This window comes from Aspergillus steynii (assembly GCF_002849105.1).
Source record: "Aspergillus steynii IBT 23096 chromosome Unknown P170scaffold_3, whole genome shotgun sequence".
Classification (NCBI taxonomy): domain Eukaryota; kingdom Fungi; phylum Ascomycota; class Eurotiomycetes; order Eurotiales; family Aspergillaceae; genus Aspergillus; species Aspergillus steynii.
Genome location: NW_020194400.1, coordinates 4,040,410 through 4,056,577, shown reverse-complemented (window position 1 = coordinate 4,056,577; position 16,168 = coordinate 4,040,410). Strand labels below are relative to the sequence as shown.

Genomic DNA, 16,168 nt, shown 5'->3' with positions numbered 1-16,168 from the left:
AGATTGCAGTCGGACTTCCTCATGACCACCGTGTCATACATTTCACCGATCTCTCCGCTCTTCAAAATATAGCATGGGACGTCCTGTCGAGACTCGAAGCCAACAACGAAAGCGGCAACCAGTACATTTTCGTCAAGAACATCCCAGAGAGTATCCGATCCATGTTGGACAATGATCACCGCGCCTTGGGAGTCGATTTCCGACTCTAATTTGCTGGCCGTTCCGCACTACCTTCAAGAGCGCCGCAGGGCAGTCAGGAAAACAGGCAGACGATTGTTTTTTTTTACCTCGGTCAAGAATGGGTCTAGGTGGCCAACCCCCTAAATGGTCTACCTTTGTCGTTGAATCGGGCGTTAACAAATCTCGCGCCAAGTTGCTGAGAGACGCGACTTGGTGGTTCAACAATAGCAATGGGAAAGTCCAGATGGTGCTTCTATTTTCGTTCAACAGAAGAACTATCAGATGTGAGCTCCTCCAACTGACCCAACCTGGACAACCCACGCCCACAAATCCTCTCAACATGAATCCCCCGGCGAGGCCATCGATGGCGACGCAGCTTCCCGCCCAGGAATGATACATGCAGGGACGGTTACAGGGACCCTCCAGATGACGATCTACTTCCGCGAGCTCCTTGATCGCCCTCCAAGCCCCAGCGAGGGAGACCTGATATTCACTGCCCAAGACTTGCTGGGCGTTGCGCAGAGTATCTAGGTTGTGGTTCAGGTGGGATGAAGGTGCTTTTTGATCCGTTGAGATAAGACTACTATACTAACTACGTAGTAAACAAAAGGCCCATCAAAGACTTACCAAAGATAATATTTCTTTTGAACTCACTGGACCCCTTTCCATCTTTCACTCTTTCACTACTTTTGATACCTACCTTATAGTAATATGTTATTTACTTTATAATAAGTACATCATGATTAAGATACTCTTGAAGAATAAATGAATGATCAACTCGATGATCGAAAATAAATGAATTCGTAGACTATGGTCAACTACTATCTACAGCAGAGAAAGACCTTTACCATATAGATAAGGTTATATGATAATATCGCGAAATAAGCCATGAAACTACCGAAATCTACTACCGACGTAGTGGGAGGTTCTTACAAGTACTCTAAGGACTTTATTAGAATCTTTAAGGGAGTATATAGGGTCTTAAGGGACAAGATTCTTTGGGATTGGGGTTCTTTTGAGTTACTTTGTTTAGTCTTTTATATGGGGAGTAGGATATGGAGTAAGGATACCGTAGAATACAGCGTTCTTTTGGCTCGCGTAAGATAAAGCATGTGAGTGCTGACCAACGAGCCGAGCGTTGTTGGCCCTTTTCGTTGGCCACCGCCGCCACTCGGATTACCGCGGCGTATCGTGACGGTAAGCCACCCCGACCCTTGGCGCAGCGGCTTGTATCGGCATGTCAGGGCGGTAACCTGCGACCCGCTGTGTTTCCGCCGACTTCTGCGATGCCATCATCGCCGCTCGCCTTTTTCCTCTCCATATTGCCGATCCCCCCAGTCGCTCGTGTGTCTCCTTTCGATTTCCCTGAAATCACGTCTCCCTCAAGCTTGCGCTTTGCATCCTTCGTTTTTTAGGCTTCTTATACACAGTTGGAGCGGTCTCAGCGTAAAAATCATCGGCTTTAATACCCATGGCCCCGAATCTCCGGTAGCCCTTTGACCGAACCAGGCTTTTTGCCTCGTCCTTTACTTGATGTCTGCGATCTCTTCAGACCATGCGCATGCAGACTCCTCTTCGATCACACCCAGCGCCTATCTTTCTCATCCTATGACCGCGGAATCCGTCCCGCACCCGAATTCTCAGATGGAACAGGTCGCACAGTCGGGACCAGCTCGAGGGGCAACGACCAGTGATACCAGCAGAAACGCGGCAGTGGCTGCCACAAAATCGACACAAGGCGACAATGCTCAAAACACACACAGCAGAAAGAGTGTCCCTGAAGTGAACAAGCGGAGTTTGGACTATATCGCAAGGAGTGGGTTAGCGGGAGGGTTAGCGGGGTGTGCGGTAAGTCGAATACCCTGTCGATTTTATAATATTTTCTGGTTGCGAATGGAAAGTGTTGACATATTGGAATTGTTAGGCCAAAACGGTGGTAGCCCCTTTGGACCGAGTCAAGATCCTTTTTCAGGCATCGAACCCGCAATTTGCCAAATACACAGGCAGCTGGACGGGCCTGGTGGCGGCAATCCGAGACATTAAACGTTACGAAGGCGGCCGGGGCCTCTATAAAGGTCATTCTGCAACTCTTCTTCGCATCTTCCCTTATGCCGCGATCAAATTTCTCGCATATGAGCAGATTCGAGCGGTGATCATCCCGTCACGCGACAAGGAGACACCGGGTCGCCGACTCCTGTCCGGCAGTTTGGCGGGGATTACCTCGGTGTTTTTCACATATCCTTTGGAGCTCATTCGAGTGCGACTGGCATTCGAGACGAAAAAGTCCTCGAGCTCTTCCTTGAGAGATGTTTTCCGGCAGATCTACCGCGAACGAGTTTCGCCGCCCTCCGCGTCAAGTGGCGTCCCTTCATCGTCAGCTACCGGCTCTGTAGCGGCAGCCACGGTCGAAAACGTGTCTTCCACCGTGAACAAGGTCGTTCCCAGCTCGGGGGTCGCCAACTTCTACCGTGGATTCGTACCCACTTTGATGGGCATGTTGCCCTACGCCGGCATTTCTTTCCTCGTGCACGACACAGTCGGTGACTGGCTTCGATACCCCTCTGTCTCTCTGTACACCACCATTCCCGATCACGAACTCACGCCTGCTCAACTGCAATCCACGAAAGCGTCGCGACGGCCGCAATTGACTGCCGCCGCCGAACTATTCTCCGGGGCCGTCGCTGGCTTGGTCTCCCAGACCGCATCTTATCCGTTTGAGGTAATACGACGGCGCATGCAGGTCGGAGGCGTTGTCGGCGATGGCCACCGGCTCGGAATCCTCGAAACCGCCCGCACGATCCGGCTAGAGAGGGGATTCCGGGGGTTTTACATCGGATTGACGATCGGTTATATTAAGGTGATGCCCATGGCGGCGACCGGCTTCTTCGTGTACGAGCGATTGAAGTGGTCTCTTGGAATTTGATCCTCTATCTATTCAGCCCTTGCATACCTCCATACTCTCTGTTTGAAGTGAGAAATATATCAAGACTCACTTGACTGCTGCTCTTTTGTTTGCTCCTCCATCTCATAGAGTTGAAGACATTGGCGTCATACCGTTTCCTTTTGCCGTTTTTACATTGTTCATACCCATTCTTTGTTAAGGGAATTCAGGACATTGCAGTACAAGTACATAGTTTCAAATATGCATGTCTAAATGAAATACCATACTACAATGAACGCATTCAATTTTTTCTCTCACTATTTGCCTGCAGTGGTCGGAGTTAAGAGTATCCAACCTGATTGGTCCAAAGTAAGACGCACGGACCACCTCAAAAAAAAGTTGCGGCGTTTGCAAACCTCCGAACGGTTCGATCTCAACAACGAACTCTTTTCGTTCCTCCTTTGCGAATTCAAGACAGAAGCAAACACACAAACCACAGCTCATTTTAGGGATTTCTACTGATCTTATCATCAAAATGTCCACCCGCAAGAGGAACGATTTCCTCGACATTGGCGCCAGCGACGACGAAGCCAGCGATCGCGGATATGACTCCGAGGCCGCAGAGGAAAGCAAGGGTCGCATTGCGAAGCGGAGACGGACGCAGCAGACAGATGATCTCTTAGGGAACGATTCGGAAGAGTCAGATATCGAGGGATCGGAAGACGAGGACGAAAAACTGTCGGCCGCCAAGACGAAGGGCAAGGGAAAGAAGAAGACTACGAAAGCTGCATCGAAGCGCGACGAAGACGCCGAAGACGACGATGACAACGAGGCGGAAGACAACGAGGAAGAACCCGGTGACCAATATCTCGAGCTAGCGGACGACGACAACGACGCCGACGCAGCCAGCGCCAAGGCTTCGAAAAGCAAGAAAACAGCCTCGGACAAAGGCAAACCAGCTACGAAGGAGAAAAAGAAAAAGAAGCCGGGCGTCGTCTACCTCTCTTCGCTTCCGCCCTACATGAAACCCTTCGCGCTGAAATCGCTCTTCGAGACGCGCGGATTCGGACCCATTACGAAAGTGTTCCTTTCGCCGGAAGTGAGACCTGCGTCTGCGCCGCGCCGACGCTCCAATAAGCGGAAGACCTACTCAGACGGATGGGTGGAGTTCGCATCGAAGAAGACGGCCAAGATCTGCGCGGAGACGATGAACGCCTCGATCATAGGCGGGCGCAAAGGCAGTTGGTACCATGATGACATTTTGAACGTCAAATACCTCACCGGGCTTCGTTGGGATGACCTGGTGGATCAGATTCAGCGAGAGAGGAAGGAGAGGGAGGCGAGACAGCGGATCGAAGATGCGCGGACGCGCAAGGAGGATCAAGTGTTCTTGCAGGGAGTGGAGCAGGGCAAGGTGTTGGACGGGATGCAGAAGAAGAACGAGGATAAGAGGAAGAGGACGTTGCAGCAGGCTGATGAGGATAAGGGCAAACAGGACCGAGGCGAGGATGTTAAGATCAGGAGGCTGTTCAAGCAGAATGAGGTTAAATTGGGACGTGATAAGATACAGGATCACGGTCCACTGGCGGAGGATGCGAAGAAGGTGCTGGGTCAGATTTTCTAGACTTTTACCTTTTAGATTTCGTTTTTCTCACTTTTTACGGATATCCCAATCAAATCATGTACATAGTTTCGATCAATATCGATTGTAGATTTCGTATCAATCTGGTGTTTGCTCTGTTTGCCACTGCTGAGTCAGGGCTGAGTCATCTGCAGAACGTCACTGCGAAGAAGCAGGCGAACTAATTCTCTGCTTCCAATTATCTACCTTTTTCCTGCAGCTTCCCCTCACCATGAATCGTGTGATCTTACGGCAGCCTTGGAGCCGCCCAGAGGTCATTCGCTCGATATATACTCCTGGCGCCTCCATATCCCGCCGGACGTTTCCTGCGCATTCGATCTACAAAACCAATGGCCGGAACTTTGCCTCAGTCTCGCGTTGGCACAACAAACAGTCCCCTGAAACCCCTCCCGCATCTACAGCCGAACTGGATGGAGCCAGCAATGTGAAACTGGAAAGCGAGACGGCCAATTCTTCCAGCCATGTCCCGTGGTATCTACAGGAAGCATCACCAGTCTCCGAGTCGCAGCAAACATCGTCTCGGGACCAACTCCCGGATCTCCCAGAGCATTCCCCGGAAATCCTCCCCGTTCTTCTGGACTATGTTTTCAAGGATCTCGGATTGGACAATTTGAACCTGATGGACCTGCGGCCCTTGGAAACGCCACCTCCACTAGGTGCCAATGTCATAATGATCATCGGAACCGCACGTAGTGTGAAGCATCTGAACGTCTCGGCAGATCGCCTTTGTCGGTGGTTGAGAAGTACTTGGAAGCTATCTCCGTATGCCGACGGACTGCTGGGTCGAAATGAACTCAAGATCAAGCTGCGACGCAAAGCTCGCCGAGCCCGCATTGCAAGCCAGTCAGGGACATTGGTCGATGAAAAGGACGACGGCATTACCACGGGATGGATTTGCGTCAACGCAGGCGTTGTTGAGAAGAGTCCCGCACCGGAACCAGCAGCCCAGAACTTCGAAGGATTCGGCACCGTCGTAGGAGGCACGCGCGTCGTGGTCCAGATGTTCACCGAGGAGAAGAGAGCCGAAGTCGATCTGGAAGGCCTATGGCAGAAGACATTGGACCGTTCCGAGCGGGCGAAAATGAAGTATGCCGAGGCCAACCCCTCTGCGCCTCCTCAAGAGGTTCGTTTTTCCACTTCGACGAATACATCACCGTCACCTTCTGACCACGATTATGGACATCCCACCAGGACCCCAGCGAATCTCCCGTTCGAACAGAGGAGACGGATCCACAGCGGCCGTCCGCGGATCATGCTCCAGGCCACGCGAAGCACCGCTAACACACCCATTCTCTCACCTTTTCGGTCATCCATCCACGGTCATGCCACCGCTGAGAACCCTCGAAGTAAGATTGTAGATTCTTTGCTTCAGTACCTTGCGGACTTGCCGGACGAGCAACTCCAAAAGGACCTGGGAGAAGGCCCGGGTGATACCTCCACGCCTTTCTTGCAATTGTTTCATGGCCATCTCTCTGGCGTTTCGGTGGAAGAAGAAGCCGCAGCCAAATTAAAGCTCCACTGTTTTGCAATCAATCGATACCACCCAGGGTATAGCAAGCAGAGCTTGCTCAAGGCCTTTGAGTACTATACCGCCCTGAGCTGTCCAATTTCCGATGACCTTACCTATGAGATCATTACGGCCCTGCTATCTGGCCGGCCCACGGACGAGTCAGAGAATGGAGCCCAGAAGACGTTGTCAACAGAGGATATCGAGCTGGCCATGGATGTCTTGGAAATCCTCTGCACCCAAGGCGCGAACATGATCAACCTGAGAATGTTCAACATCATCTACAAAGCCGCGATGATCATCCCAGACCGGATCCCTCTAGAAAATGAACGTCTACTAGCATCCGGGGACGAGGAGATGGACAATGCCCTTTACCGAGTCACGCGCATGATCGACGCCTTCGACTTCCCCTTCGACCCCGAGCAAACCCGCATCCACATGTTCCTGCGCTTCCAAGCCAAAGACTACGACGGATTCTGGAAAATGTGGCACAACCTTCCGATCATGGACTACTCGCGCACTGCGGCGGACTACGAAATGCTCTTCAAGTTACACGCGGACCTGGGACAGGTGGGACGGGCGGAGTCATGCCTGACGGCTTGGGTCCCGATGATCGAGAGAGAGGCGCAGCCGATCTTGTTGAGCGGAAAGCTTTTGGACCACGTCCTGGCCTGTATCTATCTGGTGGATCCGGAGGTTGAAGCGCATGCTCAAGAAAAAGTTAACAGCCACATGGTTCGCCTCTGGACTGACTGTCAGCAACGAGGTGCCGGCTACCGACCAGGATACTGAAATGGTGAGGGCATGGACCATGTGTGAGACGGTGTTTTGGACTTTATATGTACATATATGCTCTTACTATAGTTGGTTGTATGATAGCGCTTGATATTGCTCCAGGGCTATGCATTGAAAGGCTTTTTCACTGAATCCAACCCGAGTCCCCGTATCATCGGTAGACAAGAGATGGAGATGACTCAGCCCTGACTCAGCAGCCGAATGCCTCGGCTCTCGTGCGCCGAATCGGGCGATGCGCTCCTCCGCATTTCCTTCATCGCCTCGATGGGATGCGTTGCGGTGACTGGCTTCCCTCATCATCATGGAGTATTTGCCCAGTCTCCAGCAAGAGTTCGATGAGCTCAAGCCGTCGCTGTTTGGTAATTTCCCCATCGCCCATTCCTCGCGTTCAACCCCGACTAACGCCTTATCTAGAACTCCTCGCCGAACAGCAGCTCTCGGATCTCCTCCCTCCCTCCATTCGATACATCCTCGCCGTCGCCACGCACCGTCACCCCCGATACTTGCTGCGGATCCTCAATTCATACGATGAAATCTACGCCCTCGTCTCGCTCGTGGTGGAGCGCTACTACCTGCGCACCTTCGGCGGCTCCTTCACCGAGAACTTCTACTCCCTGAAGCGCGAGCGAGTTCTCCTGACCAAGAATGGCGAGGTTCCTCGCGCTCAGCTGGGCGCTGCCGGCCCCGTCCGGGAGACCCTGAAGCTGCGTTCCTCCGACGTCTGGAAGAACCTCTTCGTCATGGTCGGCATTCCCTACTTGAAGCGCAAGCTAGACGAGGGCTACGACGTGCACGCCGCGCCGCAAGCATCGCTGATCATGAGCGGTGGCCCCCGCTACAACCCCAGCGACGACCTCCCTCCCAGCCCGACAATCCGCCAGCGCCTCCTGCACCTCTACAAATGGTTCCTGCGCAACGTCTACCCCTCCGTCAACGCCGCCTACCACTTCTCCATCCTCGCCTTCAACCTCGCCTACCTCTTCGACAACACCAAATACTCCTCCCCCTTCCTCTGGCTCATCGGCACTCGCATCCGCCGTCTCGGTGCCGCAGACCACAGAGCCATCGCCTCCGTGCTGGAACCCCCTAAACCGGCCCCCGGCCCTGGCGGTCGATCCCGCCCCGGATCCAGCCTCCTGGGCATGCTCAGCCCGCAGAACCTCTACCCGCAACTCCTCACCTCCCTCCGCTACTTCCTCCCCGCGTCTATCTTCGCCCTCAAGTTCCTCGAATGGTGGCACGCCAGCGACTTCTCGCGGCAGCTCGCCCGCAAAGCCACCGAGGTACTGGACCTCCCCGCCCCCGTCTCCAACGGGATGATATCCCCAACAGAGAAGCGACAAGCGCTCGAGGAGAAGAACAAAGAGAAGGCCAAGAAAGCGCAGGACCCTGACTCGCCCAAATCCGCACTCAAGTCGCCCCGTCGCCGCATCCAGCCCCCTGTCTCTGCGTCCTCGTATCTCCCGATCTTCACGGTGCCGCTTCCGCCGGCGGACTCGGACGTTGCCTCGATGTGCGCGGTGTGTCTGAATCCGTTGACGAATCCGACGGCGTGTCAGACGGGGTATGTATACTGCTACGTGTGTATCTTCCACTGGTTGAACGGCGAGCACCAGAGACAGATCGATTTCATGAACGGGGAGGGTGCCGGCGCCGCGTGGGAAGATGATTCAGGGGACGGCGACGACGCGGACAAGCAGGACGGGAAGCCGGGGCAGAGTCGACAGGGGAAATGGGAGAGTGGGAAGGGAAGATGTCCGGTGACGGGAAGGAGAGTGTTGGGTGGAACGGAGGGGTTGAGACGGGTGTTGATCTAGAAGAGGAGTTTTGTATATAGTGCATGGTTGATGAGCATGGCTGCCTGAATATTTCCAGCGAGTATGTTAATACCACGTTTCTTTCATCTAATTCAGTCGTCCCTGTTTACACTATCCAACTCAAATACGGGAGGGATTACACCCTAACATGCAATGCAATGTCTCCCAAGAAACCTTCTCTCAGCTTGAAGGACAGCCGAATCCAACACAGCTACTATGCTATACTATACCTAACCCTACTCAATTATATACGGCTCAGCGCCCTCCCCAAAAAGCAAATGCGGCCTCTCAGCCGCCACCTTCAGGATAGTCTGCGCGAAGACGGAGTTCGCCCACGCGAACCACGGACGCGAGTAATCTTTAATATTATTAACGTTGATGGACTCATGCACGAGACCGAGGAGACTCGAGTTCCGGACCAGGTTGATGGACTCGGTGATTTCGGCGTCTGAGTCGGAGGTCATGGCTTGGATGAGGAGGGACATGGGCCAGGCGTTTTGGAGACCGACTGGTGAGGTTAGCTGGTGGGACTTATTTTCTGGATGGAGGGGTGAAATGAAAGGAGGGGGGGGAGGAGGTGGGGAGACATACTGTGAGGACCGCCGATGCCGTGGAAATCCGAACCAGTGAAATAGTAAGGGTTGCCGTCTTTCGCGAGAAGCATCTTCCGGGTGTTTTGGTATACCTTGTCGTCTTTGCTGACGTAGCCGAGATACGGCAGGGAGAGCAGGGATGGGATGTTGGCGTCGTCCATGAGGATGCGAGAGCCGTACCCGTCCACCTCGAAGGCGTAGACATCGCCGTACTTAGCGTGGTTGACGATTCCGTGCTCCTTGATAGCCTTATCGAGGCGATCTCCGCGGTCCTCGAGGTCTTTTGCTAGATCGGCTTTGCCTCCGGCGGCGCGCAGCACCTTGGCTGTCTTTTTGAGCTGGACGGCCATCTGGGCGTTGGGTGGGATGAAGAATCCGAGGATGGTGGCATCGTCGCTGGGACGGAAGGCACTGCGGATCAGCCCTGTGCCGTGGTTCAGAGGGTTTCCGACTCCAGCCAGACTGAGAGTCTCGGTGCCGAGGGTGGTTTTACGCTGGAAGGTGTACTGGTTGACGACGTGTTGACCCTTGTCATTGAAGGTCGGCTGCGACTGAGCATCTAGGACCTTCAAGAGAGTATCCAAAGCAGAGTACCAGCGGTCAGTCAGGAACTCCGTTGACTTGGTGCTTTCGTAGAATTCCGTGCCCAGAGCAAGGAAGTGCGCTAGCGAATCGAGCTCGTACTTGCATTCAAACACCACTGAGGGCTCATACGCCGGATGCACCTGATCATCTTGCCCGTTTTTGGCTGGCTCCAGCCCACTCGGCGGCGGCGGCTGGAACGCATTGCAGTACGGGGATTGAATGACAAACTCGGCCTGGGTGTTAATCGCGCCCAGAATGAGGCTGTGTAGCTTCTTATCCTTCTTCGCTAGAGCCTGGTACCCGGTAAGCTGGTTTGTCGAGTCGCGCAGCCACTCAGCGTTGATGTCGCCGGTGACAATAAAGGTCTGAGGGCCCTGCCATTGAGAGTCCCTGCGGTTCTTCGACGCGGCCGAGGTCCCGTCCACGTGCCATCGCACCGTCGTGTCCAGAGTGTTCGGGAAAGCGTTCCCGAATATCTGCGCGAGGTCCTTGTCTTTCATTCGTGAGGTGACATCCTCAATGACCTGCTCTACAGCTGGAGAGCTAAAGGTGCGGCATTCGGCTGCCGGTCGTTGGAAGGGGAGCTTGAGTGGGCCCTCACTGTATGGGGGACTAGATGGGATTAGCCGCGGTTCTTCATGGTTCCGGCATGACATTTGAGGGCAGGAACTTACTGTCCGACTTTTGAATACGATAAATAGTCCGGACAGGCTCGTCGAAGAACTGCAGGATGGTCGGGAAGTCCTGCGGAACCCCTTGCGCCCAAGGCAAAGGTTAGGGCCAGGACCAGCGCTGCCAACGAGCGCGTCATTGTGGCAGTTAGGAGCGAGACGATGATCTAAAAGCTCATGGATGCCTTTACTGTCCCGGAATTGATGCAATCCAGTGTGTTAAGCCAATTCCGACAAATGAAGTGGGAATTGGGGAGTGGACTGTTTGTTGTACGTGCCAAGACGTGGAATGCGGAGAAGATGGAAACCGGGGAAGGACCGCTTTATGTATCTTTCTGTCTGCCCTCACGGCCATAAGACCGTGTCCTCGGACTATGTAGCATAGCGCTGTCACCGTCACAGTGGACTGCCGATCATCTGTGATTCAATAGGAAATAGTAGTCTCGGGCTATTCGATGGCATCGAGGGGCTTATGTAACCATGCGGGTTGGATGCCTTAGGCCATACATCTAGTCCTGATGGATTCCTGAGACCCCATCTATATCCCGCCTGCATCACACAACATTCGAGTCTTTCGCTTTCTCCAGCTCGATGGTGACTTCAGGGTCTTGGGTATAGACCCTTAAGCCGATCACACAGACTGCGTTCCATGGCCCAGGTCCGTTGTCGTCTGTCTCAGGTGCCTGAGTCTCGTCCTTTGCATGTTCCTCCTCCTTGTTATTCTCTTTGCCCTTGTCGTCGTCTTTTTTATCTTCCCTATCATTCTGTTCAACATCAGACGTGCCATGTAGAGTTAGAGCGTCAACTTGACCAACAATCTGGCCGTCTGCGTCGTGTGCCTCTTTACCGTTCACATCTTGGTCGGTGCTGCTCGCAAGATCTCCCTTCTCGAGTTTCTCAATCTGGCTTCCATCTTCGTCGTGCTTCTTCTCTTGCTCGACCTTCTGTTCCTTGTTCTCTTTGTCAGCCTTGGCTTCCATCTGGCCTTTCAGCTCGTGTTTTGAATTCGCCAGATCGTAGTTCAGGCCAATCTGCCTCAACTTCTGCGAATTTTTCTCTACCTGAGCCTTTACCACATCTTCTACCATCTTCTTCTTGGGGTCTCTTGTTGCGATAATCTTGGGCACAACTTCGTATCTCCCAGGCTCAAGTTCGAATTCGGCACTGATGGATCGATCTTCCCAGGAATGAACCGGTCGGACCAGTCCTAGATGCTCGCCGGGTTTTGCGTTCTTCTCTCGTAATATGAAGTGCAGCGCGAACTCATACTGCCCTTCCAGGGCTCGGAAATAGCGCTTGTCGATCTAGTTGCCATGTTAGATCTTACCACAGGGGCCTTAACACGATGGAATTCAGCAATCCCCGGGAAATTGTCACATACCTGCGAAAGCACAAAAACCACCGGCCCAGCTTTCTTGACATCAACGTCGAACTTGGTTTGAAGGAAGCCTGTAACCCAGGGGACGCTGACGCTGGTCCACCGCTGGACAATGGTCCACTTCTTGTCGAAGATTCGGGTTCGATGAAGGAAGGCAAAGGTCGATAGCATGTCCTCGTATGTGATCCAGAATATGCCATCATCCCCAAATTTATGCTGGAGCTTCTCCAGCCAGTAGGGCGTCCACTCTCGTGAGCCATCACTCCATGGTCCATTCCACTCGCCCGTTCCCTTTTCATTTCTTTCGCCCCATGGATTCCTATTCACAGAGCTTAGCATCATGAGCCGAGCCTAAAAACATCAAGGAAGACATACCTGATCAGGACTAGCCTCACTGGATTTCCATCCTCATCCTGCTGCTCCGTCGCGCGAATAATCGAATAAGCATGCCCCATGGCCAGACCTCCTCGAGCCGAATCACGACCAGCTGCCAGGGCTGAGGCAGCAAAAACAAAGCCCCCTTCCGGATCTACAAGCTCCTTCCACAGCATGCTCTTCTTCAGGATTCTGTTTGTCGCAATCGTCGTCGTAACACCCCCCGTCATATCCTCGACGGCCTCTCCCGACCACCCGCCCCAGAGGGCGTCATAGTCGCCGTGGATCTTCGCATAGGCTTTTTCCAGCAACGGCAGCCAGGTCTCGTTCTGGTGCGAGCATTTCGCGAAGTAGAGAGCTTCTGAGCCCGTTTGGTGGTTCCTTCTATGCTCACGCGCTTTCTTGCCCACGCTCCCATGCCAGTCCCCGTTGAAATCAAAGTCCTCGTTCGTCAAGTACAAGTTATCGTCGATCACGGTCGACACCCATTCTCCGTCGCGGTAGAACACAAACCCGTACACGCCGCATTCTGGGTCTTGCGCAACGCACAACCTGTCCATCAGGTCCCGCCGGTTACAGATCGTCGCCACGGCCGCAAGCCACCAACAGTCGCCGTTGGCTCCCTGCTTGATATCTGTACTCGAGTACCCATCGATCGTGAATTCGGGCCGCTCAAAGATCCAATCAACTCTGTGCACTGAGCCTGGAAAGCCGCTTCCCTCCTCCTCCTCATCAACAGACTCGTTCTCGTCCGCTGGTTTAGTATCTTCGTTTCGAGCAAGTCCGCGAAGGCAGTTCCACAAGTTTAAATACCTGTCGGTCTCGAGATCAAAATCGGGGTCGACGAATTTCTCGTTCGTGCGGTTACAGTCGCGCACGATGCGGCGGATGCGTTGTCTGCATTTCTCAGCCGTTGCTTCGTAGCCCTCGGCGACGTTGCGAGAGGATAAGACCGGCTCTTCTTCAGCTGGGGGGAGGATATCTGCATGCAAGTCGATGGGGAAGATCCGGGTGACTTTGCTGGGGGTCTTGGTGATGAACTTGGTCCAGAAGTCGTTGATGTGCTCCTGCGGCGACTTCTTTGGATCTTTGTCTGCTTCGGGAGACATGGCAGTGCACATAATTCTAATTACCCAATGGGGAACGAGAGTAAATACGAGAGCTGGATGGGATGGAATTTCAGTACAGGTTCATTGCTGTGTCTTCAGGAAAATCAGACAACAGACCGGGGTATCTCGTCTTATTTATCGAACGCAGCTAAGGCTAAAATTTGTTTATAGACTAAATGCGGCTGATACGACACGGCTGAGGCTCTCGTCCATCATATTACCCCCCTTTGATCAAATAAAGCGATTGGGTCTTGGGCTCCCACGTCAGCGAGCCTTGCTGACAGGGCTAGTGGTACGATCTTGTGCTTTTGCTCCGGACGTACCTAAAATTCGATGATCATAGAAGGTTGAATATATGTGCATATGGTAATTTAATGAATGGATTATAAGATCCCAGCCTAAATAACCATCATGGGCTAAGCCAGACAGCGGCTCCCAGCCCCATACACTGCCCTCTTTCCATTCGCCGGAGAATGCCACTTTATGCAGTATCACTGGCCGTTCTGGCCAGTGTTAGCTCATGCCCGTGACAAGACTGGTTGCGCCAAGGTTCCCTGGAAGGAGGAAAGTGTCCTTAAAGGTTTACGACGCTCAAGAGTAGACGGCAATCTTTAGCGAAAGCTATATCGAAAATGACATCGGTCTACCGATGAATCCTCACCACCGTACTTTTGGCAAGAAGAATCTAGTTTGACATATCATGTTAGGACAAAGCAGTGGACATGTTAAGGTCAGATCAGTGAGCTCTACTCACAAAAAACGCCCAGAGGTGTACTCAAACAGCTCACGATTACCACGCCAAGAACATGATTTTACCTGGCAAGGACCTGTGTGATTGATTAAGCAATCTCGAAAAGACCCTCATTTTGGACCAGATGATGAAAGGTTGAAGATGACTGGGACTTGGTGCAACTTTGGCGTGTCTTACTCATCAAGTCAGGTCATGTGCGAAGTGTACTTCTTGTTGAGAACGAGGAACCGCCAGGTGATCTCCTGATTAGCGCTCAGGTTCTCAGGTTCTACTGCATAGAATCCAGAGTGTTTGTGGCTTGGGCATCCCACCCTCCATACTTAGAGCCCCTCTAATTTAGCGCTACAGAATGTGGTCCGGTAAGAGGCCCACTTCCTGGAAGGCGAAGCGCTGATCTCGCACGGGCGTTGATAATCGAAGCATATTCTCGATAAAGAAGACCTGCCTGTGATCAGGACCGAGTTTGATAGGTTAAACCAGAGATACCCCGCACATATCTGGTCTCGAGTGAAACCATCCCATTTGACCCTTATTGGAATCGTCAACACTGAAGCAACTATATTGGGAAAACGCGTCGCTTTGAACGCATTCATGATGTTGTCGAGCCTGTCGAGGAGTATCGTGCGGGAGGCTACCACCCAGTTCACCTCGAGGACACTTTTCAGCAGAGGTATCGCATTGTCGGGAAATGGGCATTTGGTCAGTTTTCCACCGTTTGGCTGGCCGAAGACACAAGGTGGTTTTCACTTCGTCTCGTTTCCTTCTAGTATCAAACTGACCTTTCCCGTCCTCCAGGCTTCAAATATACGTTACGTTGAAGATTCTCAAAGCGGATGTCTCAAGTAATAGCCGAGAGCATTCTATTCTTCTTCACTTAGCGAGAGCGGATGTATCTCATCCCGGCAAAAACTACGTGCTGCAATTATTGGATCAATTTGAGCATCACGGGCCTAACGGCGTCCACCTTTGTCTCGTGTTCCCCGTCATGATGTCAGATGGCGAGGCAATGACTGTTCGGGAAACCCCACGTTATGCAGTTTATGTTCGCGAGATTTCGAAACAAATACTGCTCGGATTGAATTATATCCACGACCAGGGCCTTATTCATGGCGGTATGTGTCTTGAGGACTACATGTCTACAACAATTAGTATTGATTTTGAATAGACCTCCAACCAGCCAACATACTATTCACCGTGGACTGCGATTTATCGAGCGAATTGATGACAGAACCCGAATTCAGTCCTGTTAATTGGCTTCCAGGAGTTGAAGTGGATAATAGTGCCCCACGATATCTTCTGTGTTCGCAGCGGCCCCGTGGAATGCTAGACAATGCAGCCTTCTCAACGCTTATAGTCAAGATTGGTGATATGGGCGGAGGTCTGAACCCTTTTGATAATGCGAGAATATGGATCGTTAACTATTATTATAGCTATGTGGAACACGCAAGATGGTTCTTCTCCTGTCACACCAATAGCATTGAGGGCACCTGAGTTACTCCAACCTTGTTCGTGGAACCAAAAGATCGATATCTGGGCTCTAGGGTGTTTGGTACTTTCCCCATCCTTAATACATAACATGATCTAACTATCACGTACGGATATTTCAACTTGCCACAAACGAGCCTCTCTTCCCGGTAGAATCTTTTGGTTGCACGGTTGACGAGGTTCATGGGATTTTGCGATCTCTCATACACGAGCTATTTGAGCATGGGAATCAAAAATTTGCTGTCTACATTAGCGAGAGACTGCCAGCTGATTTTGGCAAAGAAAATTCTGAGAAGTTTGCTAATTTTCTTTGGTCAATGTTGCAGGAACGTCCGGAAGACCGAGAATCAGCCGCCGAACTTCTCAGCCACTCATTTTTAGTTGGATGAAGAGATAGAC

The 16,168-nt window shown here is 52.4% G+C and overlaps 6 protein-coding genes across 6 annotated transcripts; 4 read left to right on the top strand and 2 right to left on the bottom strand.

The window, feature by feature from the left end:
* The first annotated feature begins 1,476 nt into the window (after positions 1–1,476).
* On the top strand, positions 1,477–3,358 carry P170DRAFT_382566 (coenzyme A transporter). The gene is made up of 2 exons (XM_024845605.1): positions 1,477–2,028; positions 2,105–3,358. Exons 1-2 carry the CDS (start codon positions 1,714–1,716, stop codon positions 3,101–3,103), a joined length of 1,314 nt encoding a protein of 437 aa, XP_024706521.1. The 5' UTR covers positions 1,477–1,713; the 3' UTR covers positions 3,104–3,358.
* Positions 3,359–3,596: 238 nt separating this feature from the next.
* P170DRAFT_425475 (uncharacterized protein) lies at positions 3,597–7,002 on the top strand (the record flags this gene model as incomplete). The annotated part of the gene is made up of 2 exons (XM_024847636.1): positions 3,597–4,664; positions 4,903–7,002. The coding sequence occupies 2 exons, from the start codon at positions 3,597–3,599 to the stop codon at positions 7,000–7,002; spliced, it is 3,168 nt and encodes a 1,055-aa protein (XP_024706520.1).
* A 268-nt stretch (positions 7,003–7,270) lies between these two features.
* pex12 (ubiquitin-protein ligase peroxin 12) lies at positions 7,271–8,913 on the top strand. The gene is made up of 2 exons (XM_024846658.1): positions 7,271–7,364; positions 7,420–8,913. The coding sequence occupies exons 1-2, from the start codon at positions 7,307–7,309 to the stop codon at positions 8,820–8,822; spliced, it is 1,461 nt and encodes a 486-aa protein (XP_024706519.1). The 5' UTR covers positions 7,271–7,306; the 3' UTR covers positions 8,823–8,913.
* A 27-nt stretch (positions 8,914–8,940) lies between these two features.
* P170DRAFT_162373 (glycoside hydrolase family 125 protein) lies at positions 8,941–10,752 on the bottom strand. The gene is made up of 2 exons (XM_024842577.1): positions 9,414–10,752; positions 8,941–9,330 (listed from the first exon to the last, which is right to left on the bottom strand). The coding sequence occupies exons 1-2, from the start codon at positions 10,654–10,656 to the stop codon at positions 9,059–9,061; spliced, it is 1,515 nt and encodes a 504-aa protein (XP_024706518.1). The 5' UTR covers positions 10,657–10,752; the 3' UTR covers positions 8,941–9,058.
* A 473-nt stretch (positions 10,753–11,225) lies between these two features.
* P170DRAFT_474761 (cysteine proteinase) lies at positions 11,226–13,533 on the bottom strand (the record flags this gene model as incomplete). The annotated part of the gene is made up of 3 exons (XM_024853177.1): positions 11,226–11,975; positions 12,053–12,368; positions 12,425–13,533. 3 exons carry the CDS (start codon positions 13,531–13,533, stop codon positions 11,226–11,228), a joined length of 2,175 nt encoding a protein of 724 aa, XP_024706517.1.
* Positions 13,534–14,425: 892 nt separating this feature from the next.
* On the top strand, positions 14,426–16,158 carry P170DRAFT_455462 (serine protein kinase; the record flags this gene model as incomplete). Its single annotated transcript, XM_024851527.1, has 6 exons — positions 14,426–14,487; positions 14,838–15,020; positions 15,080–15,396; positions 15,450–15,662; positions 15,715–15,833; positions 15,907–16,158. The coding sequence occupies 6 exons, from the start codon at positions 14,426–14,428 to the stop codon at positions 16,156–16,158; spliced, it is 1,146 nt and encodes a 381-aa protein (XP_024706516.1).
* Positions 16,159–16,168: the final 10 nt, after the last annotated feature.

Bases quoted from the DNA above. Each gene is read 5' to 3' on its own strand.
- P170DRAFT_382566 (XM_024845605.1), top strand. From the start codon at position 1,714: ATGTCTGCGATCTCTTCAGACCATGCGCATGCAGACTCCTCTTCGATC. The intron at 2,029-2,104 runs GTAAGTCGAATA...TGGAATTGTTAG, and splicing joins GAGGGTTAGCGGGGTGTGCG to GCCAAAACGGTGGTAGCCCC.
- P170DRAFT_162373 (XM_024842577.1), bottom strand. From the start codon at position 10,656: ATGTCATGCCGGAACCATGAAGAACCGCGGCTAATCCCATCTAGTCCC. The intron at 9,331-9,413 runs GTATGTCTCCCC...TAACCTCACCAG, and splicing joins CGGCATCGGCGGTCCTCACA to TCGGTCTCCAAAACGCCTGG.
- pex12 (XM_024846658.1), top strand. From the start codon at position 7,307: ATGGAGTATTTGCCCAGTCTCCAGCAAGAGTTCGATGAGCTCAAGCCG. The intron at 7,365-7,419 runs GTAATTTCCCCA...CGCCTTATCTAG, and splicing joins GCTCAAGCCGTCGCTGTTTG to AACTCCTCGCCGAACAGCAG.